This window comes from Carassius auratus, unplaced genomic scaffold (assembly GCF_003368295.1).
Source record: "Carassius auratus strain Wakin unplaced genomic scaffold, ASM336829v1 scaf_tig00005515, whole genome shotgun sequence".
Classification (NCBI taxonomy): domain Eukaryota; kingdom Metazoa; phylum Chordata; class Actinopteri; order Cypriniformes; family Cyprinidae; genus Carassius; species Carassius auratus.
Genome location: NW_020523674.1, coordinates 17,984 through 40,855, shown reverse-complemented (window position 1 = coordinate 40,855; position 22,872 = coordinate 17,984). Strand labels below are relative to the sequence as shown.

At 42.6% G+C, this 22,872-nt stretch overlaps 2 protein-coding genes across 5 annotated transcripts; one reads left to right on the top strand and one right to left on the bottom strand.

Annotated features, from left to right (window-relative positions):
* The first annotated feature begins 2,881 nt into the window (after nt 1-2,881).
* LOC113070972 (heme-binding protein 1) lies at nt 2,882-13,763 on the top strand. Of its 2 annotated transcripts, XM_026244326.1 has the most exons (5): nt 2,882-3,683; nt 4,426-4,691; nt 5,673-5,811; nt 7,121-7,301; nt 9,535-13,763. In XM_026244326.1, exons 2-5 carry the CDS (start codon nt 4,614-4,616, stop codon nt 9,710-9,712), a joined length of 576 nt encoding a protein of 191 aa, XP_026100111.1. In that variant the 5' UTR covers nt 2,882-3,683; nt 4,426-4,613; the 3' UTR covers nt 9,713-13,763. The 2 variants fall into 2 exon arrangements, with proteins under 2 accessions (XP_026100111.1, XP_026100110.1); XM_026244325.1 differs by lacking the exons at nt 2,882-3,683; nt 4,426-4,691 and having other exon boundaries at nt 5,475-5,811.
* LOC113070971 (WW domain-binding protein 2) lies at nt 5,444-22,669 on the bottom strand. 3 transcript variants are annotated; one of them, XR_003280008.1, is made up of 9 exons: nt 22,454-22,668; nt 21,505-21,613; nt 17,938-18,076; nt 17,759-17,851; nt 16,631-16,783; nt 16,473-16,553; nt 16,308-16,393; nt 13,764-13,979; nt 5,444-5,462 (listed from the first exon to the last, which is right to left on the bottom strand). XR_003280008.1 is itself a non-coding variant. In XM_026244324.1 (9 exons), the coding sequence occupies exons 1-9, from the start codon at nt 22,510-22,512 to the stop codon at nt 13,926-13,928; spliced, it is 774 nt and encodes a 257-aa protein (XP_026100109.1). In that variant the 5' UTR covers nt 22,513-22,669; the 3' UTR covers nt 13,655-13,925. The 3 variants fall into 3 exon arrangements, 2 of the variants coding, with proteins under 2 accessions (XP_026100109.1, XP_026100108.1); XM_026244324.1 differs by lacking the exons at nt 5,444-5,462; nt 16,308-16,393; nt 16,473-16,553; nt 16,631-16,783; nt 17,759-17,851 and adding exons at nt 14,343-14,428; nt 14,508-14,588; nt 14,666-14,818; nt 15,810-15,902; nt 15,989-16,011 and having other exon boundaries at nt 13,655-13,979; nt 17,961-18,076; nt 22,454-22,669; XM_026244323.1 differs by lacking the exon at nt 5,444-5,462 and having other exon boundaries at nt 13,655-13,979.
* Nucleotides 22,670-22,872: the final 203 nt, after the last annotated feature.

The window sequence follows — 22,872 nt, the reverse complement described above, 5'->3', positions numbered from 1 at the left end:
TGTGCACCTGTATCTTTACCTGTGCTTCTTTGATTGTTAGTTAATAAGCAGAGATGTTCTGTTTCTCTACAGCAGGACAGGATTTAACGATGTAGGCTATTTGTGATGTGCTTCTTTTCCTTATTATTAATCTTTATTGTTAAACATATTGATGAGAAATGTGATGTATATGTAAAGTGCATAGGCTAATTTAATTCAGTTTGGTTCTATAATGTTGTAATCGTTTTTTCTACACTCACACACACACTCTCACACACACACACACACACACACATGAACACTGTTTTCAAACAGAGGCTTGTAACGCACATGATATCAGGTTTTCTAACTCTGGGGGTTTATCTTCTGACTAACTCTGTAAGTGTTGGTCAATCTCAAACAGTATACGTGGAGAATTGTTCCTCTTACACACACTATGACATTTATAGTCATTGTATTTGTATGAATTGTTGAATTAAATCATTATTTTAGTTTTCTTTATACACAAAATGTATTCTTGTAGCTTGGTAAAATGACTGGTGTCACATGGATCATTTTAACGTCTCTGAGCCTTGATTGTGTAAGGATCCTCGCTGTCTGTAGAGCTTCATCAGAAATATCTACATTTGTGTTCAAAGATGAATGAGGGTGAGTAAATAATGACAGGATTGTCATTCCTGGGTGAACTAACCCTCTAATCTAATTTCTCCATGAGTTTTGGAAAATATTTCCCTGTTCAGAGAGAGGTATAAACCAGGCTTAAAATCAGGGGGATGCGATTGAGCCAGTTTTGGGTTAGTTTTGAGGAGCAATTGTGTAGGTTTTGTTTTGCAGACCTGGCAACCCTGGCCACTGTTTCAGTGAATGTGTGAAACACGAGCTTGATTTACTGCATGAAGCTGCTTTTTCCACATGAAGCTTTAACAGTGCGTCAGTGTGACACCTGATCTGATCCGGACTGCCCTCTGAGTGTGTGTGTGTGTGTGTGTGTGTGTGTGTGTGTGTGTGTGTGTGTGTGTCCACAGAACCACACAAACAAAAGTCCAGATATAACACACAGTTTCTCCTGATTAACTCAGAAACAACACAAAGATCCAAATTATTAACAGAGATTATAAACCATAATACATTTAACTGATGGACAAAATACTGGATTAAGATGTTTTAATGTTTTTTAGTTAAAAAAAAATCTCTTCTGCTCACGAAAAGCTGCATTTATCTGATCAGAAATGCAGTACAAATAGTATTACTCTTTGAAACATCTGTGTTCTGTGTGATCTGTGTTAAAGTGTAATGTATTTCTGTGATGCTCCGCTGTATTTTCAGCATCATTCCTCCAGTCTTCAGTGTCACATGATCTTCAGAAATCAGAATAATATGATGATTTACTGATCAAGAAACATTTCTGATTATTATCAATGTTGAACACAGTTGTGCTGCTCAATATTTATGAGAAAACCGTGAAACACTACAATTCAAAAGTTTGTGGAAAATTAGACTTTCTATGCATTAAATTGATCTAAAGTGACAGTGCAGATATTTATAATGTGACATAAGATTTCTGTTTCCAATAAAAGCCGTTCTGTTCATCTGTGGAATGCTGAAAATAAAAGTGATGATTGAACAGGGGTTTATCAGCTGTTATGTACCTTTATGTCTTTGCAGAACTCATACTTACTAAGAAGATAATTATTAATTTTATATCTGATTGTTAATAAAATGATTAATGCAAAAATAACTGCTAATTCCTTGAATCACAGACCTATTTTTGATGTTAGCAGTGTTGCCACAGAAAAGCATATTTCACATAATTATGACAACACAGTTACTTTTTATTTACTACACAAAATTGTGAGTATATTAAGTATCTTACTGATAGTTAAGTGAGGTCATGTAGAAGTAACGAAGTTAAGGCCACGGTAGCACTTACCAGATGGCAGCAAAGTGAACAGACAGTTACTGGGGTGGGTGGAGTCTTTGATGATTTTAGCAGCTCTACTTCTGCTGCGTTTGAGGCAGATGTCCTGCGGAGAGGGGAGAGCAGACACAGAGATGCACTCAGCTAAGCGCACAACTCTCTGCAGGGCTTTGCAGTCTTGGCTGGAGCTGTTCCCATACCACACTGAGATACACTGAGTCAATACGCTTTCTATAGCCCCAGAATAGAAAGTTTTCAGGATTGCTGGTGAGACCCTGAATTTCCTCAGCTGTCGCAGATGGTACAGTCTTTGCCTGGCTTTATTAACCTGTGTTTGAATGCGAGTAATCCAAGTCAGGTCCTCGGAGATGTTTACACCAAGGTACTTGAAGCTGCTCACCCTCTCCACAGGAGTCCCGCTGATCATAAGAGGAGTGTAGGGCTGATCCTGTCTCTTCCTGAAGTCCACAATCAACTCTTTAGTTTTACTCACATTCAGAGAGAGACAGTTGTCCTGGCACCATGATGTTAATTTCTCTACTTCATCCAAGTATGCGGTCTCATTATTGTTGTGAATGAGGCCCAGAACCACAGTATCATCAGCAAATTTGATAATGGATGTGGAGCTGTGTGAACACACGCAGTCATGTGTGTAGAGAGAGAAGAGCAGGGGACTCAGGACACAGCCCTGTGGGACTCCTACATTCAGGGTGATGGAGCTGGAGGTGTACTGGCCTACTTTCACCACTTGAGGTCTGCCGGTGAGGAAATCAAGAATCCAGTTGTAGAGTGAAGAATTCAGGCCGAGGTCTATGAGTTTAGAAGCTAGCTTTATGGGTACTATAGTATTAAAAGCTGAGCTATAGTCAATAAATAGCAGCCTTACATAGTTCCTGTTATTGCTGTCAATGTGTGTGAGAGAAGAGTGCAGGATGTGAGAGATGGCATCATCTGTGGATCTGTTTGGGTGATAACAAACTGAAGAGGGTCCAAAGTATCCGGGATGGAGGAGCAGATGACATTTTTACAGCCAGAAATCCCATCAGGTCCGGCTGCTTTCCTTACATTCACTCGCTTTAGTGCCCTCTGAACCTCGTCCTCCTACACCGTGATCACATGATGATCGCTGCTCTGACTGCTGCTTCCTGACGTGCTGATCGGCAGATTCGCACTGCTTAGATTGCCTTCAAAGCAGCCGTAGAAAGTGTTTAGCTCGTCAGCCAGCGACGGATCTTTGTAAGCAGCAGTGCGTTTGTTTACTCCTGCACGGATTGATCTGTCCACCCACGGTTTCTGATTTGAGAATGTCCTTATAGTTATTGTATCCGTAGCTTGTTCGGCTAGCGTGTTTCTAAAGCTTAGCGCTACATCCGTGAACTCGCTGACGTCAGATGAACTTGCGCGAAACATTTCCCAGTCTACGTCATCAAGAGCCGCCTGTAACGTTGCTTCTGATTGGTCGGACCATCGCGTCACCACCCTCTGCACCGGGGGATCTTGAACGAGCCGTTGTTTATATTCCGGTGTGAGGAAAATGGCGGCATGGTCCGATTTGCCGAAAGCCGGTAGTGAGCGAGCTTTGTAGGGATTCTTAAACTGAGTGTAGCAATGACAGAGGAGGACTGTGTGCTCTTTTCCTCAGTCTGTTGCGAATCCCAGCGTGTTTCCGACTGTGTTTCTAGATCCGTCGCCTCGGGTGGTTATTCAAGTGGACATTGTTCATCTCAGCGTTCTGGAAAATCTCAGATGGCCACGATGGATTAGAGCATTAAGTGTCCTGAAACAGGTCAGTGAAGCAGTGTCTGATGTCCAAAAGTGTTTCTCTGTGGTAAGTGATGAGTGCAGAGTATATGTGTGTAAAAAGACAGAGAAAAAGAAAGTAAAAAAGTAAATAAAAACACCATCTAAGCAGAGCAACCTGGACGCCATGTTGAACAGATCAAGATAGAGCATCTGATCTGAAATGATGTTTGGTCACTCTGAAATCTCGAGCAAAGACTGTCATCAATGTACAACCAGTTAAAAGTTTTTGAATAGTAAGATTTTTTATGTTTTTTAAAGAAGTCTTCTGCTCACCTGCATTTATTTGGTCCAAAGTACAGCAAAAACAGTAATACTGTGAAAAGTTTCCTGTGTGAATCTGTGTTAAAGTGTAATGTATTTCTGTGATGCTCCGCTGTATTTTCAGCATCATTCCTCCAGTCTTCAGTGTCACATGATCTTCAGAAATCAGAATAATATGATCATTTACTGCTCAAGAAACACATTTATTCTACTTAATTGTGCACTTAAGTTTTTGTATGCAAATTTTCATAATTAATGAGTGCCTTGGTGTTTCCATCCAGCATTTATATATGTGTGTTTTCCAAAATCTGTATAAAAATAGATGGTTGGAAACATAGCTAGTGTTATTATTTTTGCACAGGAAGCATACGAACTCATCTGTGTGTGTGTGTGTGTGTGTGTGTGTGTGTGTGTGTGTGTGTGTGTGTGTTAGTCTGACTGACTGTGGCGTGTTTTGTCCTCAGGCTTGAACTCGAGATGCTGTGTCTCGTCTCTGTGACTCTCTGCGCTCCTGACTCTATAAGTGCAGTGATCCAGGCTCTTCTGGGATGACAGATGAATCTGGGGGAGGAGACGCGCAGCTCACACACACACACACACACACACACACACACACACCTGACGGAGGGTTGATTCTTCAGCTGTGTTCAGCATGTTTGTCATGATCAAAAACTGGCTGCTTGGAGCCACTGAAGAGAGCGAGTACAAGCTGCTGAGCACTGAATGCAAGGTAACACACACACACACACACACACACACACACACACACACTGATTGATTGAAGTGATATTTTCTGATAGTTCAGCTCACATCACTCTCTGCAGCTTCACTAACTAAAGATCTGACTGTTAGCTCATGCTTGTGTTTCTTTCTTATTATTCTGAGATTATGTTTTAATCTTTTTCATCACAAAATCCAGAGAAAGAATGGAGAAATCAAGAATCAAGCCTATTGCTGGAGCTTTATGAGTTTTACAGATTTGCATTCTGATGTAACGTACACAACAGTTAAACACATGGTCACAGCTGTCATGCAGAGAAGTAGTAAGTTAAAAGTATAATTGCAAGTATAATGTGGTATTTGTATGTTGAATTAATGTAGCAAAAATTGTGAAAATTTTTGTGTCTAGGTGATTTACAGTTCGAGGTGAATGTCTGTAATTTAATGCAGAAAACCTTCAGATTGTTAAAAATGAGCTTGTGCAGAAACGTGTTTTTGTGTGATTCTTTTGTGCTCGAGTCATGTCAAGATGAATCTCAGACATTGAGCTGAAATATCACACAGCCATGAGATCTGAGCCGTTAAAACACTCTTAATTACAGCTGACACACAATACACACACACACACACACACACACTACACACGGTCAAATATGAATAATTAAACACATGAGCTAATATTAGCTGAGCAGCATTAATTAAGGAGTCCAAATGACACCTAGACAGACTATAATTACCAGTCACACACACACACTCACACACACACACACACACACACACACTGATTCTGTGTGTGTGTGTGTGTGTGTTTATGTGGCTGAAGGCGTTTATTCTGCTGAAATTAACTGACTCACTGCTGACTCTCTCTCTGTCTCTCTCTCTGTCTCATTCTCTCTCTCCCTCTCTCTCTCTCTCTCTCTCTCTGTCTCTCTCTCTCTCCCTGTCTCTCTCTCTCCCTCCCTCTCTCTCATTCTCTCTCTCTCTCTGTCAGGATGGGGTGAGTTATGAGGTGCGCCGCTATGATGCGTGTAAGCATGTGTGTGTGAGTCTGGAGGGGCGGAGCTTCGATCAGGTTTCAGGTGATCTTCAGCGGAAGCTTCTTGCCTACATGAGTGGAGACAACGAACAAGGTGAGCCAATCAGAGCCCTGCAAACAGACACACAGCCAATCAGCTGCAAATAGACGAGCAGGCAATCCAATCACAGAGCAAAGAGGCACAGAGCCAATCAGAGCACTGCAAACTACGTAGACGTTGACAAATGTATCGGTTTTGGTGATTAATCGGCACCGATAGTTAATTGGTGGAAGTATCGTTATTGGTAAAAGCTCATTCCTATAGTTTTGTGGGTTGTGTTTGTCGCTGGAGAAGCTGCGAAGTGTCTGTGGTCGTTATACAGAATGAGAACGAGAGCGCCCTCTAGAGGTGAACCACTGTCAGCTCCTGCTGTTTGTTTTGACACCTGATTCTGCGATGAACAGAGTAGTTCAGAGGTGGATTTAAAACTTTGACAACCATCTATAGTGCTATAATGTACCACAGCGCATGTTTTCATATCATTACTTGGTAATTAGTTAATTAGATGCTGCATTAGTGAAGAAAGAACAGCATCATGTTTGGTATCAAGGCTGAGAGGATACGAGCATTAGCAGCACCTCAAGCTGTTAAAACAATGTGACCAAAAACAAAAAAGTCTAACCCAAAAGTTTAATGCCACAATCATTGAATTAGTTTATATCCATCTGGTCACATTAATGAATTTTGAATCCAGTGAAGCTGCATGTTTAAAGTTGCGACATGAAAAAGAAAAATGATGTGTTCATTTAGACGACCAAAAACAATTGATCCTTGTTAGAGTGTTTTGATTTCAGATCGCGTTTGTTAACTTTAATGAACTAGTTTTATTGATATATATATATATATATATATATATATATATATATATATATATATATATATATATATATATATATATATATATATATATAATATTTTTTTATTCATTTACAAAGTATGGTTAAGTCCTATAAAAAAAAAAAAGTAGAGCACTATTTTAGTTTCCGTTCAGTAGGCCTTTCCATTAAAAACAATATTGGTTGATTAATGGTATCGGCCAGTGTGGTCCAGCCTTATCGGAGTCTGTAATGTCTAAATCCGGTCAACCTCTACTGTAAACAGATGCACAGCCCATCAGAGCGCTGCTAAACAGACAATCAGGGCACGCCAGTTTAAAAGCAGAGACTTTGTGATTTGTTACTTTGATATGTAACAAAGATTATTGTGATTGCTGGATGAACTCTAAGCTACAAGTAAAGATTGTGCATCAACAGAATGAGATGTTAACAAAACATTCTTAGTATGTATCTTGTTTCATCAGTCGTATTCCTGCTAGAAGTGTTTGAATGAGCCGTGTTTTGTGTTGTGATCTGTGTTTGAACAGGTGAGGTGATGAACACGCCCGTCCCCATCATCTTCACCGTGTTTCCTCGTGATGACGGCTCATTAAACCGCCGCCTGGTCGCCGCTCTGCGCATCCCATCATCCTTCCAGATCGCCCCCCCAACCCCGACCGACTCATCCATTCGCATCGAGGACCGTCCAGGCATGACCGTATACGTCCTGTACGTTAACACAGTAAAGCCCTGCTCACAGCAAGAGCTAGAACTATAAAGACAATCAGAACACTGCAGACAGACATGCAGCCAATCAGTGCGCTGCAAACAGACACACAGCCAATCAGAGCATTGTAGACAGAAACACAAACAATCAGAATGCAGATAACAGACACACAGCCAATCAGAGCATTGTAGACAGAAACACAGCCAATCAGAACGCAGATAACAGACACACAGCCAATCAGAGTGCTGTTAAAAAGACACACAGCCAAACAGAGGGCTGCTAACAGACACACAGCCAATCAGAGCACTGCAAACAGACACACAGCCAATCAGAGGGCTGATAACAGACACACAGCCAATCAGAGCACTGCAAACGGACACACAGCCAATCAGATCGCTGGTAACAGACACACAGCCAACCAGAGCTCTGCTAACAGACAGCCAATCAGAGCTCTGCTAACAGACACACAGCCAACCAGAGTGCTGCAAAAGCACTGCTAACAGACACACAGCCAATCAGAGCACTGCTAACAGACACACAGCCAATCAGAGCTCTGCTAACAGACAGACAGCCAATCAGAACAAAGTATAACAGAAAAACCAGCAGAGGCATGTTCAAGTTCAAAACGGTGCGCAATGTTTTGCTACGGTTTCCGGGTTGAACGTCATGTTTCCTGGAAACGGTGTGCACTGGTGTGTAACGGGGTTTGAGATGTGTTTTCTCTTGTTTGGTGGGTGTGTCAGAACTGCAGTCCAATCAGCAGCAACATGTATATAAAGCACGCGGTATTAAAGTGAACTCGCACAATAGCTTCAAGGAAAATAATGTACAAATGTGTTCGTTGCAGCTCGGTATACGCAACAACTGAGGATATTAGAAGATAAGTTTTATTGTAAAAATATAGGATATCAACATAATGATGTAGTTGTTTATATTTTTAGCTTCATTGCAAGTGTATGATATTTGGTATAGAAATAAACAATGGTAATTAAGTGATTTTCCTAAAAATGAGAAAGAAAATACAGGGTATTAAAACCGTATGAACTACAAATAAAGTCAGTATGTGAGGCTAAATAGATGGCTCCGAAAATTCTTCACAAAGAATGGCCTTCTCAGCTGCCATAGTTGCAAACACTTGCGTCATCACAACAGTGTGTTCAACGCATCACCGTTTCTGTTTAAAAAACGTTGTGCAATGTTTTGTCGGGGCTGAACGCAGCCCAGATGATATTGTTTGCTTTAAATTCTCTTGAGCTCTTTAGGATGGATTCTGATTGGCTGTCAATGTTTGTAACAATCATCGGTTGAAAAAACAGCCTTCTGAAAGTGATTCCACTGAAATCGTTTCTCTGTGCCTTTATCGTTAAAGTTTAGGTGTGGACCATGCTAATCTTTGATGTTCAGAATGATTTTTAGAACTGACCCGTGCTGGCAAAATGAGTCAAAATGAGCACATTTTCTAAATTTTTATTATTATTTTTTTTTTTTAACTCTTCATTAAAATACTTTATAATTACATATGGCTTGTTGAAATGTGATAAAAATGACTTGTGTCAAATTACATGCGTTTGAAGGTGATAGAGTCAGCAGAGTAGATTTGGAGAAAAATCGACTTAAAGTTTTCTGAGGATTACAAAATAAAAATCAGATCTATACTGTTATGCATGGATCTATTATTACGTTGCACATCAGATTTTCCCCCAACTATTCACTAAACTTTCATGTAAAACACAACAGATTATGTTTGTGTGAATCTTGCCAAGACATATTTCACAATAATGTATTTTATATTTATATCTTATGCACAGGCTTTGCAAATGTAAGTCAGCGCAATCGTTTTGTTTTCTTCAGCATGGGTTTGGAAACCCTATTTATTCAAGATGAATATGAACAAAGCTGGAATGCTGGGCTTTGCAACAATAGACCAACAACTATCATCTAGAGAAACATACTCCTCTCAGAAAACATAAAAATAAAGATTATTTGAGATTTTCTATTGCTATTTGGATCGCTAGAAGAGGGCTTAATGAACTCATTTTTGTGAAAACCTCAAAACTGACATTTTTCACTTCTCTGCAACTCAAAATTAGACCATGTGCATTCACACTTATTTAGCCAGCATGACTCACATATCTTAATCACTATCTTTATAGTTGTTTTCATTGGTGTAATTATGACAGAGTTGTTTTATTTCCGGGTGAACTCCTCTAGACTGAGATCTGTCTCCCCCTGCAGGCGCTTCGGTGGTTTCGCAGGCGAGAGCGAGTTTCGCGCAGAAGCGTCGCGACTGACGTGTACGCTGGGAGACTCCGCCCCCTTCCAGCGCAAGCAGTACCTGTGCTGCATCTACGACCCCCCGATCAAACCGTACGGCCGGCGTAACGAGGTGTGGTTCCTGCAGGACGAGCCCTGAGACGGAGTGTGTGGCTACAATTACCCATAATCCCTTTGTCACGTGTTCAGGTCTGCTGCAGAGGAACGCAGCCATCTGTATGTTTAAGACCTGCCCTTATTTCATCTTATCGTACGCAAACAGCTGCTTGACAATATTGTAAACTGGTGTTTGTTATCATGTTATTTTAGTGCACACTGATTTATAGCGCAGACAGATTTACCATTCACTGCTCTTTGTTGTTCTTCTTGTTATTTTCCTGTAGCAGCTAATGAATCTGTAACCTACCAGTCAAACGCTTCTTAAAGAAGTATCTTCTGCTCACAAAAGCCTGCATTTATTTGATCCAAAATACAGCAAAAGCAGTGAAATTTCTTATTATTCCTACTATTTCAAACATCTGTGTTCTGTGTGAATCTGTGTTAAAGTGTAATGTATTTCTGTGATGCTCTGCTGTATTTTCAGCATCATTCCTCCAGTCTTCAGTGTCACATGATCTTCAGAAATCAGAATAATATGATCATTTACTGCTCAAGAAACATGAAGATTATTATCAATGTTGAACACAGCAGAGTAGATTCCTTGCTAAACAAAAGTATTATTTTTTATATCCCTCAAATATATATACTGACTCCAAGCTAGATATAGTGTATAACGTTACAAAAGTTTTTATTTCAGCTGTTTAAATCAAATACTGTAAAAGCAGGCTTGGTGAGCAGAACAGACCTCTTTAAAAAATTAAAATTTACAGTTCAAAAAAGATTTGACTGGTAGTGTATGATCTTCTCTGTATCTCTCTCGATCTTGTTGTAATGCATCTGTTGTAGATGGTGAAGGTTCGACTGCTGGTAAAGGTCATAACTAACCCACCCGACTGAGGAGAAACACCGCTGTGGATTCTGACTGATCACACTTCTGTTTCCTTGCACTGTGTATAAACAATCTGTAATGTTCTGTGAATTCTGTGTAATTTATGGTTTAAAAAAAATCAATTACTTAAAAACCCCACAATGGCAACATTTTTTGGTTGTACAGATTTAACTTAAATTTACATTTAAAAAACGTAATTTAACTGATTTGTAATACACTCGTAATCAGTAGCAGGTAATGATGAGAAAGTCACATGATGAACCGAAGCCAATCACATTTATCTCTGTGTAATATATATTCGTGTGTAATATTGAAGAAGAAAAGTGCAGTTATTTGCTCCCGTGGACAGGAGAAAAAGGAAGAGATATCTTCAACACCTGGCCGCTGACGACAGATGAAGCAAAGGTACTGCAAACATACTACGACTAGTACGAAGCATATGTGATGCCCAAGACGAACACAGAAAAAAAACAAGGAGTCATAGTCAAGGTAATGGAGCCACCGACTGGGTAAACGCACTTGAAAAACCAAGAACCGGCAAACTCAGAATATGCTAGATAATGTGCTAGAGAAGGAGCTGTATGCGATCTTATTCGGCTGCAAGTGAAAGAGATTCCTGTGGCAGATACCCTCTCTACACAATCCTAGCGAAGGAATGGACATGCAGATTCACACGGTTTACAAAAGCTTACGAGTTAGTGGTGCAGAGCTGCAACAGATCCGTGTCGAGCCGGAGTCAGACAGCCAGCGTGTGCAGCTAGTACAGGTGATTCTGGACGGGTGGAGGAAAGAGAAAATGCCCCGCAGACATCAGTGACTTCTCAAATTTCTGAGATGAACTGTCCTTGACAAACGGGATCATTCTCAAAGGTGAGAAGATCTGCTCCCACACATTCACGTCGGTCACATGGGCATTGGGAAGTCAAAGAGCAGCAGATGTGTTACTCTGGCCAGGGATGTGTGAACAGATAGAACCAATGGTTGAGAGATGTGATACTTGCCTGGAGCGACGCTGTTCAGACACCAAGGAGCCCATGATTTCTCACAAAATACCAACCCCCACTAGCCCCCATTACCCCCAGAGAGAGATGGCTTGGCTGAGAAGACTGTGCAGATCGATGAGTCAATCTTAACTAAAGCCAAGATGGACAGGAAAGACCCCTATCTCAGTTTGTTAGAGTGTAGGAATACCCCTGGTGACAACGTCAAGTCGCCGGCACAGCTTCTCACGAGTCGCTGACTGCGATCCATACTGACAACAACCAGCGAACAGCTCCTACCTGAAGAACCAGCACAGCGCTCAAGGTCCAGCCCATTCAATACCATACCAGAGGGTCACGGTTCCTCATTTGTGATTCGTCTGGGGTGAGAGAGAAGATGGGATCTAAGAGCTGGTATGGGCTGTCTGAGAACCATAGACATTTTGTTCCTAAATATTGCTGCATGAAGCGCTACGTTAAGTGTCAGATGTGTTGAGAGGTTTTGTGTAATGCAGCAACCTCTGTTTATGATAGAGTAATGTTCGAGTAGTTTGATTCATGTGTAATGTGTGTAATGTTTGGTTGTGAACACTGCTGCATGTTTGGCAGGAAAGCTCCCAGGTTCTTCGGTACTCGATGTACACCTCCTTATTGTGCGCCCTGAGCAACATATAACACACCAAGATGTGTCTGTTTTTACAATATTTCAGGAGTAATGTATAATATTTGTTGTATTAAAAATCTAATTTCTGTTTGTAAAAGGCAAAACTCTGATTGTAAAGTAAAGGATTCATTAGTTTTATTATACATCGAATCAAAAACTATCATGACATCTTATCTGATCATTCAGTACACGTTATTTCTGACAAACATCTCTCGTTTCGGTAGTGACTAATGTTATTCTCATTACTATATTTAATAACTTAAAAAATCCATAACGGTACTAAAATGTAGTTTATTTCCCCAAAATATGAGGATTATGTGTTCGCTTTTGACATGATCGAAACAATTATGACGTTTAAAAAAAGTTCTCAGTATTTTCTGTACAACACTGAACCACGATTCCTTTAATGAAATATCACACTATTTTTAATCATCCCCCATTAAGAACTAAAATAATCGATGTAAATGTTCTCCGTGAGAGCAGAGGCCGGAGCTTGTGGCAGTGGTGTTTAGACCCAAGTCTGATGAAGACAGGAATCACTCAGGAGCGTCCCAGCGGAGGGAAAGACTTTACTCTATCGCTTTATTCCAAGCAGCATTCACTGAGAGAGGGTAGAGATGCTGGGTGTTAATAAAACTGTGTCATTGTGTCAGTGAGTCTCATGATGTATAATCTTATTACCTGTTCATCTCCTGAACTGCAACTTTACCACACGATTCAGCAGCAATCCTGCTACTCAGTCAGTTTCACTGGTGAAGGTGTGGGGTAGCTTTAGCGCTTCTTGTTGTATAGTTTAGGAAACACTTTAACTGACACAACCAATCAAAACTTCAGAATCAGCTGTGGGCGGAGTTTGTGCATGCGTGTCATGTGCCTGTCTCTCAATGGGAGGAAGCCACGCCCTATTTTGGAGCTCCCACCCCGTTTTGGAGATCTCCAGGCTGCAGTTATACCCTTTAGGAAATCCTAGCAATGTCAATTTACGTTTCTTTTCTTTCTTTACTATAAATTATACATCACTTTCCACTTCAAAAACAATATACTAGTGTAAAACCTCCTGTAATGTCCAAAGCAGTTTTTCATCATAATAGTTAGGGGAACTTACCGTTAACTAATGAATGGGTTTTTATCGTTAAAATCGAGGCCATTTTCTACTAGCAGATGAAAGAGCCTTAGCTGAACTCAAAAAGCCTCACACAAAGATGAAGGATTTGTGAAAGCTGACGGATCAAGTCCTCATCAGTTTAATGAGCACATCACATGAGGGAGCAAAGACTCGATACAGGTTTCTAGGGGAATCAGAAAGCGCTGTGTGCTCTTGGCTAATGTTACTAAACAGCAGGAGCTAGTGAAGCTCAAACCCTTCACAGTTTTAAAGCAAGGTCACGTGATTTCAGGAAACAAAGCTTGGTTGTGTGAACTCCTTCAGAAATGTGAAATGAACAGAGACAGAATATAGAGCTTTATTCATCCGTCTACACCAGGTCTATCAGGAATGATCCACTTCTGAATTATGATTATAATATTATCAAAAGGAGTTTACAGAAGAGTTCAGCACCACACACACACACACACACTCACACCAGGATTAACATCTGAGCAGGCAGATATAGACGTGTTAATGGTTAATAGTAAAACTGCATACATGAGCGGGCTCAGCTCACACTGAATCTAAAGAGTCATCCAGCACACGAGCGAATCACTGTCCTCCAGACGAGTCTCAGTTGTTCTTCTTCTCTGGATTCTCAGGAGGATAGTAGGGAGGAGGCTGATCCTGAACAACAACAGCAGACACATGAGGAACGATTCAGAGCTTCACTTCACACACACACACACAATATAATAGCATTGAGTTGTGTTGTTTTAGTGTCGGGTGTGTATGACCATGGGCATGTAGACGCTGTGTGTGTGTGTGTGTGTGTCTCACCATGGGCATGTAGACGCTGTGTGTGTGTGTGTGTGTGTGTGTGTGTCTCACCATGGGCATGTAGACGCTGTGTGTGTGTGTGTGTGTGTGTGTGTGTGTCTCACCATGGGCATGTAGACGCTGTGTGTGTGTGTGTGTGTGTGTGTGTGTGTGTCTCACCATGGGCATGTAGACGCTGTGTGTGTGTGTGTGTGTGTGTGTGTGTCTCACCATGGGCATGTAGACGCTGTGAGGGTTGCTGGGATTGTAGAAGGCGCTGCTGGCCGCTTCTGTTGCTTTAGCATTTCCATTAGCCACTGAGAAACACAGAGAGATCATGTGACCAGAGACCCACGTGTGTGTGAGTGTGTTTATGTGTGTGAGAGTGTGTGTTACCTGGAGGAGGACACCAGTTCTGAGGAGGTCCAGGGTACGGAGGAGGAGGAGCCATGTACATGGGAGCGCTGGGATACACACCTACACACAAACACACACACATCAGTTCACCCGTTCTGAAGACATGCCTGTGATTCTCCAGCTCAGTCTGACCGTACCTGCAGCAGGGGGTTGTGGGTAGGGGTTGTACCCGGCCTGTGGCATGCTGGGATATGGGTACGGCTGCATCTGTGGCATGGCTGGACTGGCGTATCCGTTCATCCCTGCAGCCAATCCAAACGCTCCGTTCTGAGCCGGAGGAGCTCGAGATGCTGCGCACACACACACACACACACTCAATGACTTAGGGTCTCTTTGATTCAGTGACTCATTGATTGAGTGATGCATTGATTCAGTGACTCATTGATTGAGTGATGCATTGATTCAGTGACTCATTGATTGAGTGATGCATTGATTCAGAGACTCAGTGATTCACTGATTCCTTGATTCAGAGACTCATTGACTCAGTGATTCAGCGGCTGAGTGACTCATTGACTCAGTGATTCAGCGGCTGAGTGACTCATTGACTCAGTGACTCAGCGGCTGAGTGACTCATTGACTCAGTGACTCAGCGGCTGAGTGACTCAGCGGCTGAGTGACTCATTGACTCAGCGATTCATTGACTCAGCGATTCATTGACTCAGCGATTCATTGACTCAGCGATTCATTGACTCAGCGATTCATTGACTCAGCGATTCATTGACTCAGCGATTCATTGACTCAGCGATTCATTGACTCAGCGATTCATTGACTCAGCGATTCATTGACTCAGCGATTCATTGACTCAGCGATTCATTGACTCAGCGATTCATTGACTCAGCGATTCATTGACTCAGCGATTCATTGACTCAGCGATTCATTGACTCAGCGATTCATTGACTCAGCGATTCATTGACTCAGCGATTCATTGACTCAGCGATTCATTGACTCAGCGATTCATTGACTCAGCGATTCATTGACTCAGCGATTCATTGACTCAGCGATTCATTGACTCAGCGATTCATTGACTCAGCGATTCATTGACTCAGCGATTCATTGACTCAGCGATTCATTGACTCAGCGATTCATTGACTCAGCGATTCATTGACTCAGCGATTCATTGACTCAGCGATTCATTGACTCAGCGATTCATTGACTCAGCGATTCATTGACTCAGCGATTCATTGACTCAGCGATTCATTGACTCAGCGATTCATTGATTGAGTGACTCATTGACTCAGTGATTCACTGATTGAGTGACTCATTGAGTGTTTGTTTCCTAACCGTTGGTGGCCAGTTTGAAGAGGTGCTGTCCCAGCTCAATGGCTCCTCCGCTGGGGAAAGACATCTTGAAGTTGGCCTGCCCTTCCCATCCACCTGACAGAGAGAGACACACGCGAGCGTGAGCCGAACATCTGAGCGCGAGAGTGTGCAGCAAGTGCATGCTGGGTAAAGCAGTGTACCTCCCGCCTCGGCTTTGATCAACCCTTGGATGTAGTTTGCAGCAAACACGGGCTGCTCGATGCTGCAGTTCTTGGGCATGTAGACGCTGTGTGTGTGTGTGTGTGTGTCTCACCATGGGCATGTAGACGCTGTGTGTGTGTGTGTGTGTGTGTGTGTGTCTCACCATGGGCATGTAGACGCTGTGTGTGTGTGTGTGTGTGTGTGTGTCTCACCATGGGCATGTAGACGCTGTGTGTGTGTGTGTGTGTGTGTGTGTGTGTGTCTCACCATGGGCATGTAGACGCTGTGTGTGTGTGTGTGTGTGTGTGTGTGTCTCACCATGGGCATGTAGACGCTGTGAGGGTTGCTGGGATTGTAGAAGGCGCTGCTGGCCGCTTCTGTTGCTTTAGCATTTCCATTAGCCACTGAGAAACACAGAGAGATCATGTGACCAGAGACCCACGTGTGTGTGAGTGTGTTTATGTGTGTGAGAGTGTGTGTTACCTGGAGGAGGACACCAGTTCTGAGGAGGTCCAGGGTACGGAGGAGGAGGAGCCATGTACATGGGAGCGCTGGGATACACACCTACACACAAACACACACACATCAGTTCACCCGTTCTGAAGACATGCCTGTGATTCTCCAGCTCAGTCTGACCGTACCTGCAGCAGGGGGTTGTGGGTAGGGGTTGTACCCGGCCTGTGGCATGCTGGGATATGGGTACGGCTGCATCTGTGGCATGGCTGGACTGGCGTATCCGTTCATCCCTGCAGCCAATCCAAACGCTCCGTTCTGAGCCGGAGGAGCTCGAGATGCTGCGCACACACACACACACACACTCAATGACTTAGGGTCTCTTTGATTCAGTGACTCATTGATTGAGTGATGCATTGATTCAGTGACTCATTGATTGAGTGATGCATTGATTCAGTGACTCATTGATTGAGTGATGCATTGATTCAGAGACTCAGTGATTCACTGATTCCTTGATTCAGAGACTCATTGACTCAGTGATTCAGCGGCTGAGTGACTCATTGACTCAGTGATTCAGCGGCTGAGTGACTCATTGACTCAGTGACTCAGCGGCTGAGTGACTCATTGACTCAGTGACTCAGCGGCTGAGTGACTCAGCGGCTGAGTGACTCATTGACTCAGCGATTCATTGACTCAGCGATTCATTGACTCAGCGATTCATTGACTCAGCGATTCATTGACTCAGCGATTCATTGACTCAGCGATTCATTGACTCAGCGATTCATTGACTCAGCGATTCATTGACTCAGCGATTCATTGACTCAGCGATTCATTGACTCAGCGATTCATTGACTCAGCGATTCATTGACTCAGCGATTCATTGACTCAGCGATTCATTGACTCAGCGATTCATTGACTCAGCGATTCATTGACTCAGCGATTCATTGACTCAGCGATTCATTGACTCAGCGATTCATTGACTCAGCGATTCATTGACTCAGCGATTCATTGACTCAGCGATTCATTGACTCAGCGATTCATTGACTCAGCGATTCATTGACTCAGCGATTCATTGACTCAGCGATTCATTGACTCAGCGATTCATTGACTCAGCGATTCATTGACTCAGCGATTCATTGACTCAGCGATTCATTGACTCAGCGATTCATTGACTCAGCGATTCATTGACTCAGCGATTCATTGACTCAGCGATTCATTGACTCAGCGATTCATTGACTCAGCGATTCATTGATTGAGTGACTCATTGACTCAGTGATTCACTGATTGAGTGACTCATTGAGTGTTTGTTTCCTAACCGTTGGTGGCCAGTTTGAAGAGGTGCTGTCCCAGCTCAATGGCTCCTCCGCTGGGGAAAGACATCTTGAAGTTGGCCTGCCCTTCCCATCCACCTGACAGAGAGAGACACACGCGAGCGTGAGCCGAACATCTGAGCGCGAGAGTGTGCAGCAAGTGCATGCTGGGTAAAGCAGTGTACCTCCCGCCTCGGCTTTGATCAACCCTTGGATGTAGTTTGCAGCAAACACGGGCTGCTCGATGCTGCAGTTCTTCATCAGGTAATACGGGAACATGAAGGAGCAGAACTTCTCATTCACCGTGCTGCTGACGAACACCATCTGAAACACACACACACACACACACACACACACACACACACCTGGTTAGCCTGTGTCTGTGTGGGATCAGTTAACCCATGTTTGAGTCATGGATCGTTATGTGAGTTTTGGTGGGTTGCTGATTAGTTAAGCTGTGTTTGAACGGGTTCTGGTTTAGTTAAAATGGTTCTGGCTGAGTTACTGATTAGTTAGCACATATGTTATGGATTAGTTAAAAAGTGTTTGGGTGAGTTATGGTTTAGTAATGTAATGAACCGCAGGATTGCTTGTAATAGAGGAGATTTAAATGAAAAGAAAGGCAGACTGGTGTGGCTGTTTCTGTCAGTGGTAAGTTTTAATTTAGAATGTTTGTGATAACGTAAGAAATGCAGTTTAAATGTTTTGCTTTAGCAACTTAATATATAAAAATGCATAAGTTAAAAGCATTGAATAATTAAGTAATGTTTGTATTTAAAATAAAAGATTATGGATAAATGTGTATGTGGTGAACAGCCGTGGATCAGGAGCAGACTCTGTGTGAAAGCGGCTTCTGTCCCACACATGGACTACATACACACACACACTGCAAACAGAGTGTGTGTCAACCTCACACAATCAGACTCATGCTGTGGAAGCTGTTGTGCAACAATTACACAACTGTCAAAACTAAAATACAGTGCATGATCAAACATGAACGTGAGATAAATATCTATTTTTGAACAAATGGCCCCCTCAAATGAAAAAATAAAGAGAGGAATTACCTTACAGAAATTAAATTCAGGCCCTGAATAAATGTCAAAAAATCTTGATTGTATTATCACTGTAAATAATTCTACATGATTTAAAAAGAAGGGTTTGGTGATCGAATCAGCAGATATTGTGTTCTGTGATCAGCCTCAATCCTGATCGGAGCACCGTGCACATTTCATTTATCTAGTATAACATTTATGGAGTTTCGTTTGCTTGGTTGTTTCTTTATATAAGTCCAAAAAAGTGTCAAGTTTTCCATCGGGTGTCTTCTTTAATCAAATGATGTTATAATTAAAGATGCTGCATTGCTGATCATAGTATCGATACATCTGCCCTTTATAGGGAACACGCAGTAATCTCACATTTCAACTTAAACCAGATATCTGAATCAAAACCGAAAATGCATTTGAAGAACCAAAATAGCCAGAGATCAGTTATCACCATTTGAAGATCTGGCATCACTTGACCTGTTAACCTGTATTTGGACACACTATGGGTTAGTTAAGCTGTGTTTGGACACACTATGGGTTAGTGAAGCCGTGTTTGGACACACTATGGGTTAGTGAAGCCGTGTTAGGACACACTATGGGTTAGTGAAGCCGTGTTTGGACACACTATGGGTTAGTGAAGCCGTGTTTGGACACACTATGGGTTAGTGAAGCCGTGTTAGGACACACTATGGGTTAGTGAAGCCGTGTTAGGACACACTATGGGTTAGTGAAGCCGTGTTAGGACACACTATGGGTTAGTGAAGCCGTGTTTGGACACACTATGGGTTAGTGAAGCCGTGTTTGGACACACTATGGGTTAGTGAAGCCGTGTTTGGACACACTATGGGTTAGTGAAGCCGTGTTTGGACACACTATGGGTTAGTGAAGCCGTGTTTGGACACACTATGGGTTAGTTAAGCCGTGTTTGGACACACTATGGGTTAGTTAAGCCGTGTTTGGACACACTATGGGTTAGTTAAGCCGTGTTTGGACACACTATGGGTTAGTTAAGCCGTGTTTGGACACACTATGGGTTAGTTAAGCCGTGTTTGGACACACTATGGGTTAGTTAAGCCGTGTTTGGACACACTATGGGTTAGTTAAGCCGTGTTTGGACACACTATGGGTTAGCGAAGCCGTGTTTGGACACACTATGGGTTAGCGAAGCCGTGTTTGGACACACTATGGGTTAGCGAAGCCGTGTTTGGACACACTATGGGTTAGCGAAGCCGTGTTTGGACACACTATGGGTTAGCGAAGCCGTGTTTGGACACACTATGGGTTAGCGAAGCCGTGTTTGGACACACTATGGGTTAGCGAAGCCGTGTTTGGACACACTATGGGTTAGCGAAGCCGTGTTTGGACACACTATGGGTTAGCGAAGCCGTGTTTGGACACACTATGGGTTAGCGAAGCCGTGTTTGGACACACTATGGGTTAGCGAAGCCGTGTTTGGACACACTATGGGTTAGCGAAGCCGTGTTTGGACACACTATGGGTTAGCGAAGCCGTGTTTGGACACACTATGGGTTAGCTAAGCCGTGTTTGGACACACTATGGGTTAGCGAAGCCGTGTTTGGACACACTATGGGTTAGCGAAGCCGTGTTTGGACACACTATGGGTTAGCGAAGCCGTGTTTGGACACACTATGGGTTAGCTAAGCCGTGTTTGGACACACTATGGGTTAGCGAAGCCGTGTTTGGACACACTATGGGTTAGCGAAGCCGTGTTTGGACACACTATGGGTTAGCGAAGCCGTGTTTGGACACACTATGGGTTAGCGAAGCCGTGTTTGGACACACTATGGGTTAGCGAAGCCGTGTTTGGACACACTATGGGTTAGCGAAGCCGTGTTTGGACACACTATGGGTTAGCGAAGCCGTGTTTGGACACACTATGGGTTAGCGAAGCTGTGTTTGGACACACTATGGGTTAGCGAAGCCGTGTTTGGACACACTATGGGTTAGCGAAGCTGTGTTTGGACACACTATGGGTTAGCTAAGCTGTGTTTGGACACACTATGGGTTAGCGAAGCTGTGTTTGGACACACTATGGGTTAGCGAAGCTGTGTTTGGACACACTATGGGTTAGCGAAGCTGTGTCTGGACACACTATGGGTTAGCTAAGCTGTGTCTGGACACACTATGGGTTAGCGAAGCTGTGTCTGGACACACTATGGGTTAGCTAAGCTGTGTCTGGACACACTATGGGTTAGTGAAGCTGTGTCTGGACACACTATGGGTTAGTTAAGCTGTGTCTGGACACACTATGGGTTAGTGAAGCTGTGTTTGGACACACTATGGGTTAGTTAAGCTGTGTTTGGACACACTATGGGTTAGTGAAGCTGTGTTTGGACACACTATGGGTTAGTTAAGCTGTGTTTGGACACACTATGGGTTAGTTAAGCTGTATGTGTGTACATAATACAGGTGTACACTGTATATATTTGTTACGTATTATACGTATATAAATACTAATGCATTCATTAATACATTATATATATGTTTATATGTTAAATATATTGATACATATAAAATATAAGAATATAAACATATGCACCATAATATCAATTGTTTGTATATACACATACATAACAAAAATACACAGTACACGTGCATATGTAATGTAAACAGACATTCTTTAGGATGCGATTGCTCTCGACAGCCCTAGGGAGTACGTTAAGCTGTGTTTGGGTGGGTTATAGTTACCCTGTACTGGGTGAGGAACACAGAGCCCTTCTTGGTCCCCTTGAACAGCTCATTTTTGGGCGTGATGTCACTGAAGGAAAGCTCGACGTTCTTGCATTCTCGTAAGATGCTGAAAGAGCAGGATGAAACAGGAAGTGAGGTCACACTGGAAAGTCAAGCACACATCTGTTCCCAGAACAGCACCACAAAGTTTCTCAACACATGTGAACAAACATGTTACTACAGTTCCTTCAGAAATCACCCACACGGTCTGTCTGTCCTGGTGAGGATCGAAAAACCCCAAATAACACAGTTCTGTTCAGATACTCTCAAACATCACTGACCAATATAACTCTCTACCCCATCTATCACATATGAAGAATCACACTTAATGAAGGCCTCGACTGGATACACTTCATCAGAAATCATATTTTCACCATCATCATGTTTAATCACCAGCTAAAGAACCAAGCCAGGCTTTCTCTTCCAGGGCCAGAAGATGACTCTGTATCCCTGTGTGTTATTTTCAGGGAAAACGTTTACTATTTTAATGATGTCTTCACTATGTTTCTGGGCCTTGAATGTGTGTGTTACACTGGGTTTATGGAGGGTCAGAGAGCTCCCGGATTTCATCAGAAATATCTTAATTTGAGTTCTGAAGAGGGAACAAAGGTGTTATGGGTTCAGAACAACATGAGGACGAGCGATTAACGTCATAATTTACATAATTGGGTGGACTGTCCCTTTAAATCTTAACGTCGAGGGGCAGAATCTGCGCAGTCAACTAAACAGTCACTAAATCATACGATTGAAATTCATTAATTTACCAAACTACACTCATCCATGACATCACAGACAACAGATGACAATATGCATGTGTGTGTATGTGTTCTTGTCTATCGTGTTATTGTTATCAGATGCGGTGTTTGTCTCGTTGTTTGTTGTTGTTTGTTTGAGGTGTAGTTGGTACCTCTCTCCGGACTGGATCAGGACTCCTCCGTTTGGGTGATGGTTTCGGTTCAGCGTCATGTCGATCAACACTCGATGAAAACAGATGTTAGTTTCAGCGCGACGCTATTCAGTAAAGGAGTGTGTTATTAATCCGTGATCAGTGATGAACGCTTCGATAAACAGCTGCGCACTTTATTTCCGGCACCACGTGACTCCTCTCTCCGCCCCGCGCCCGTCACGTGACCTGCGCTGCGCTATGACGCCAGCTCGGCAGTTGTATTTATTTATTATTTTATTGAACCTACTGAACAAAATATACATCTACAATGGCACTGATAAATGTAAATAAACAAATATTAAGTCACATAACAGACAAAAAATGACATAATCTGGGAGGAAAAAAAGTGCAAGAGAGAGAAAGAGAGATTTATTCCAGTG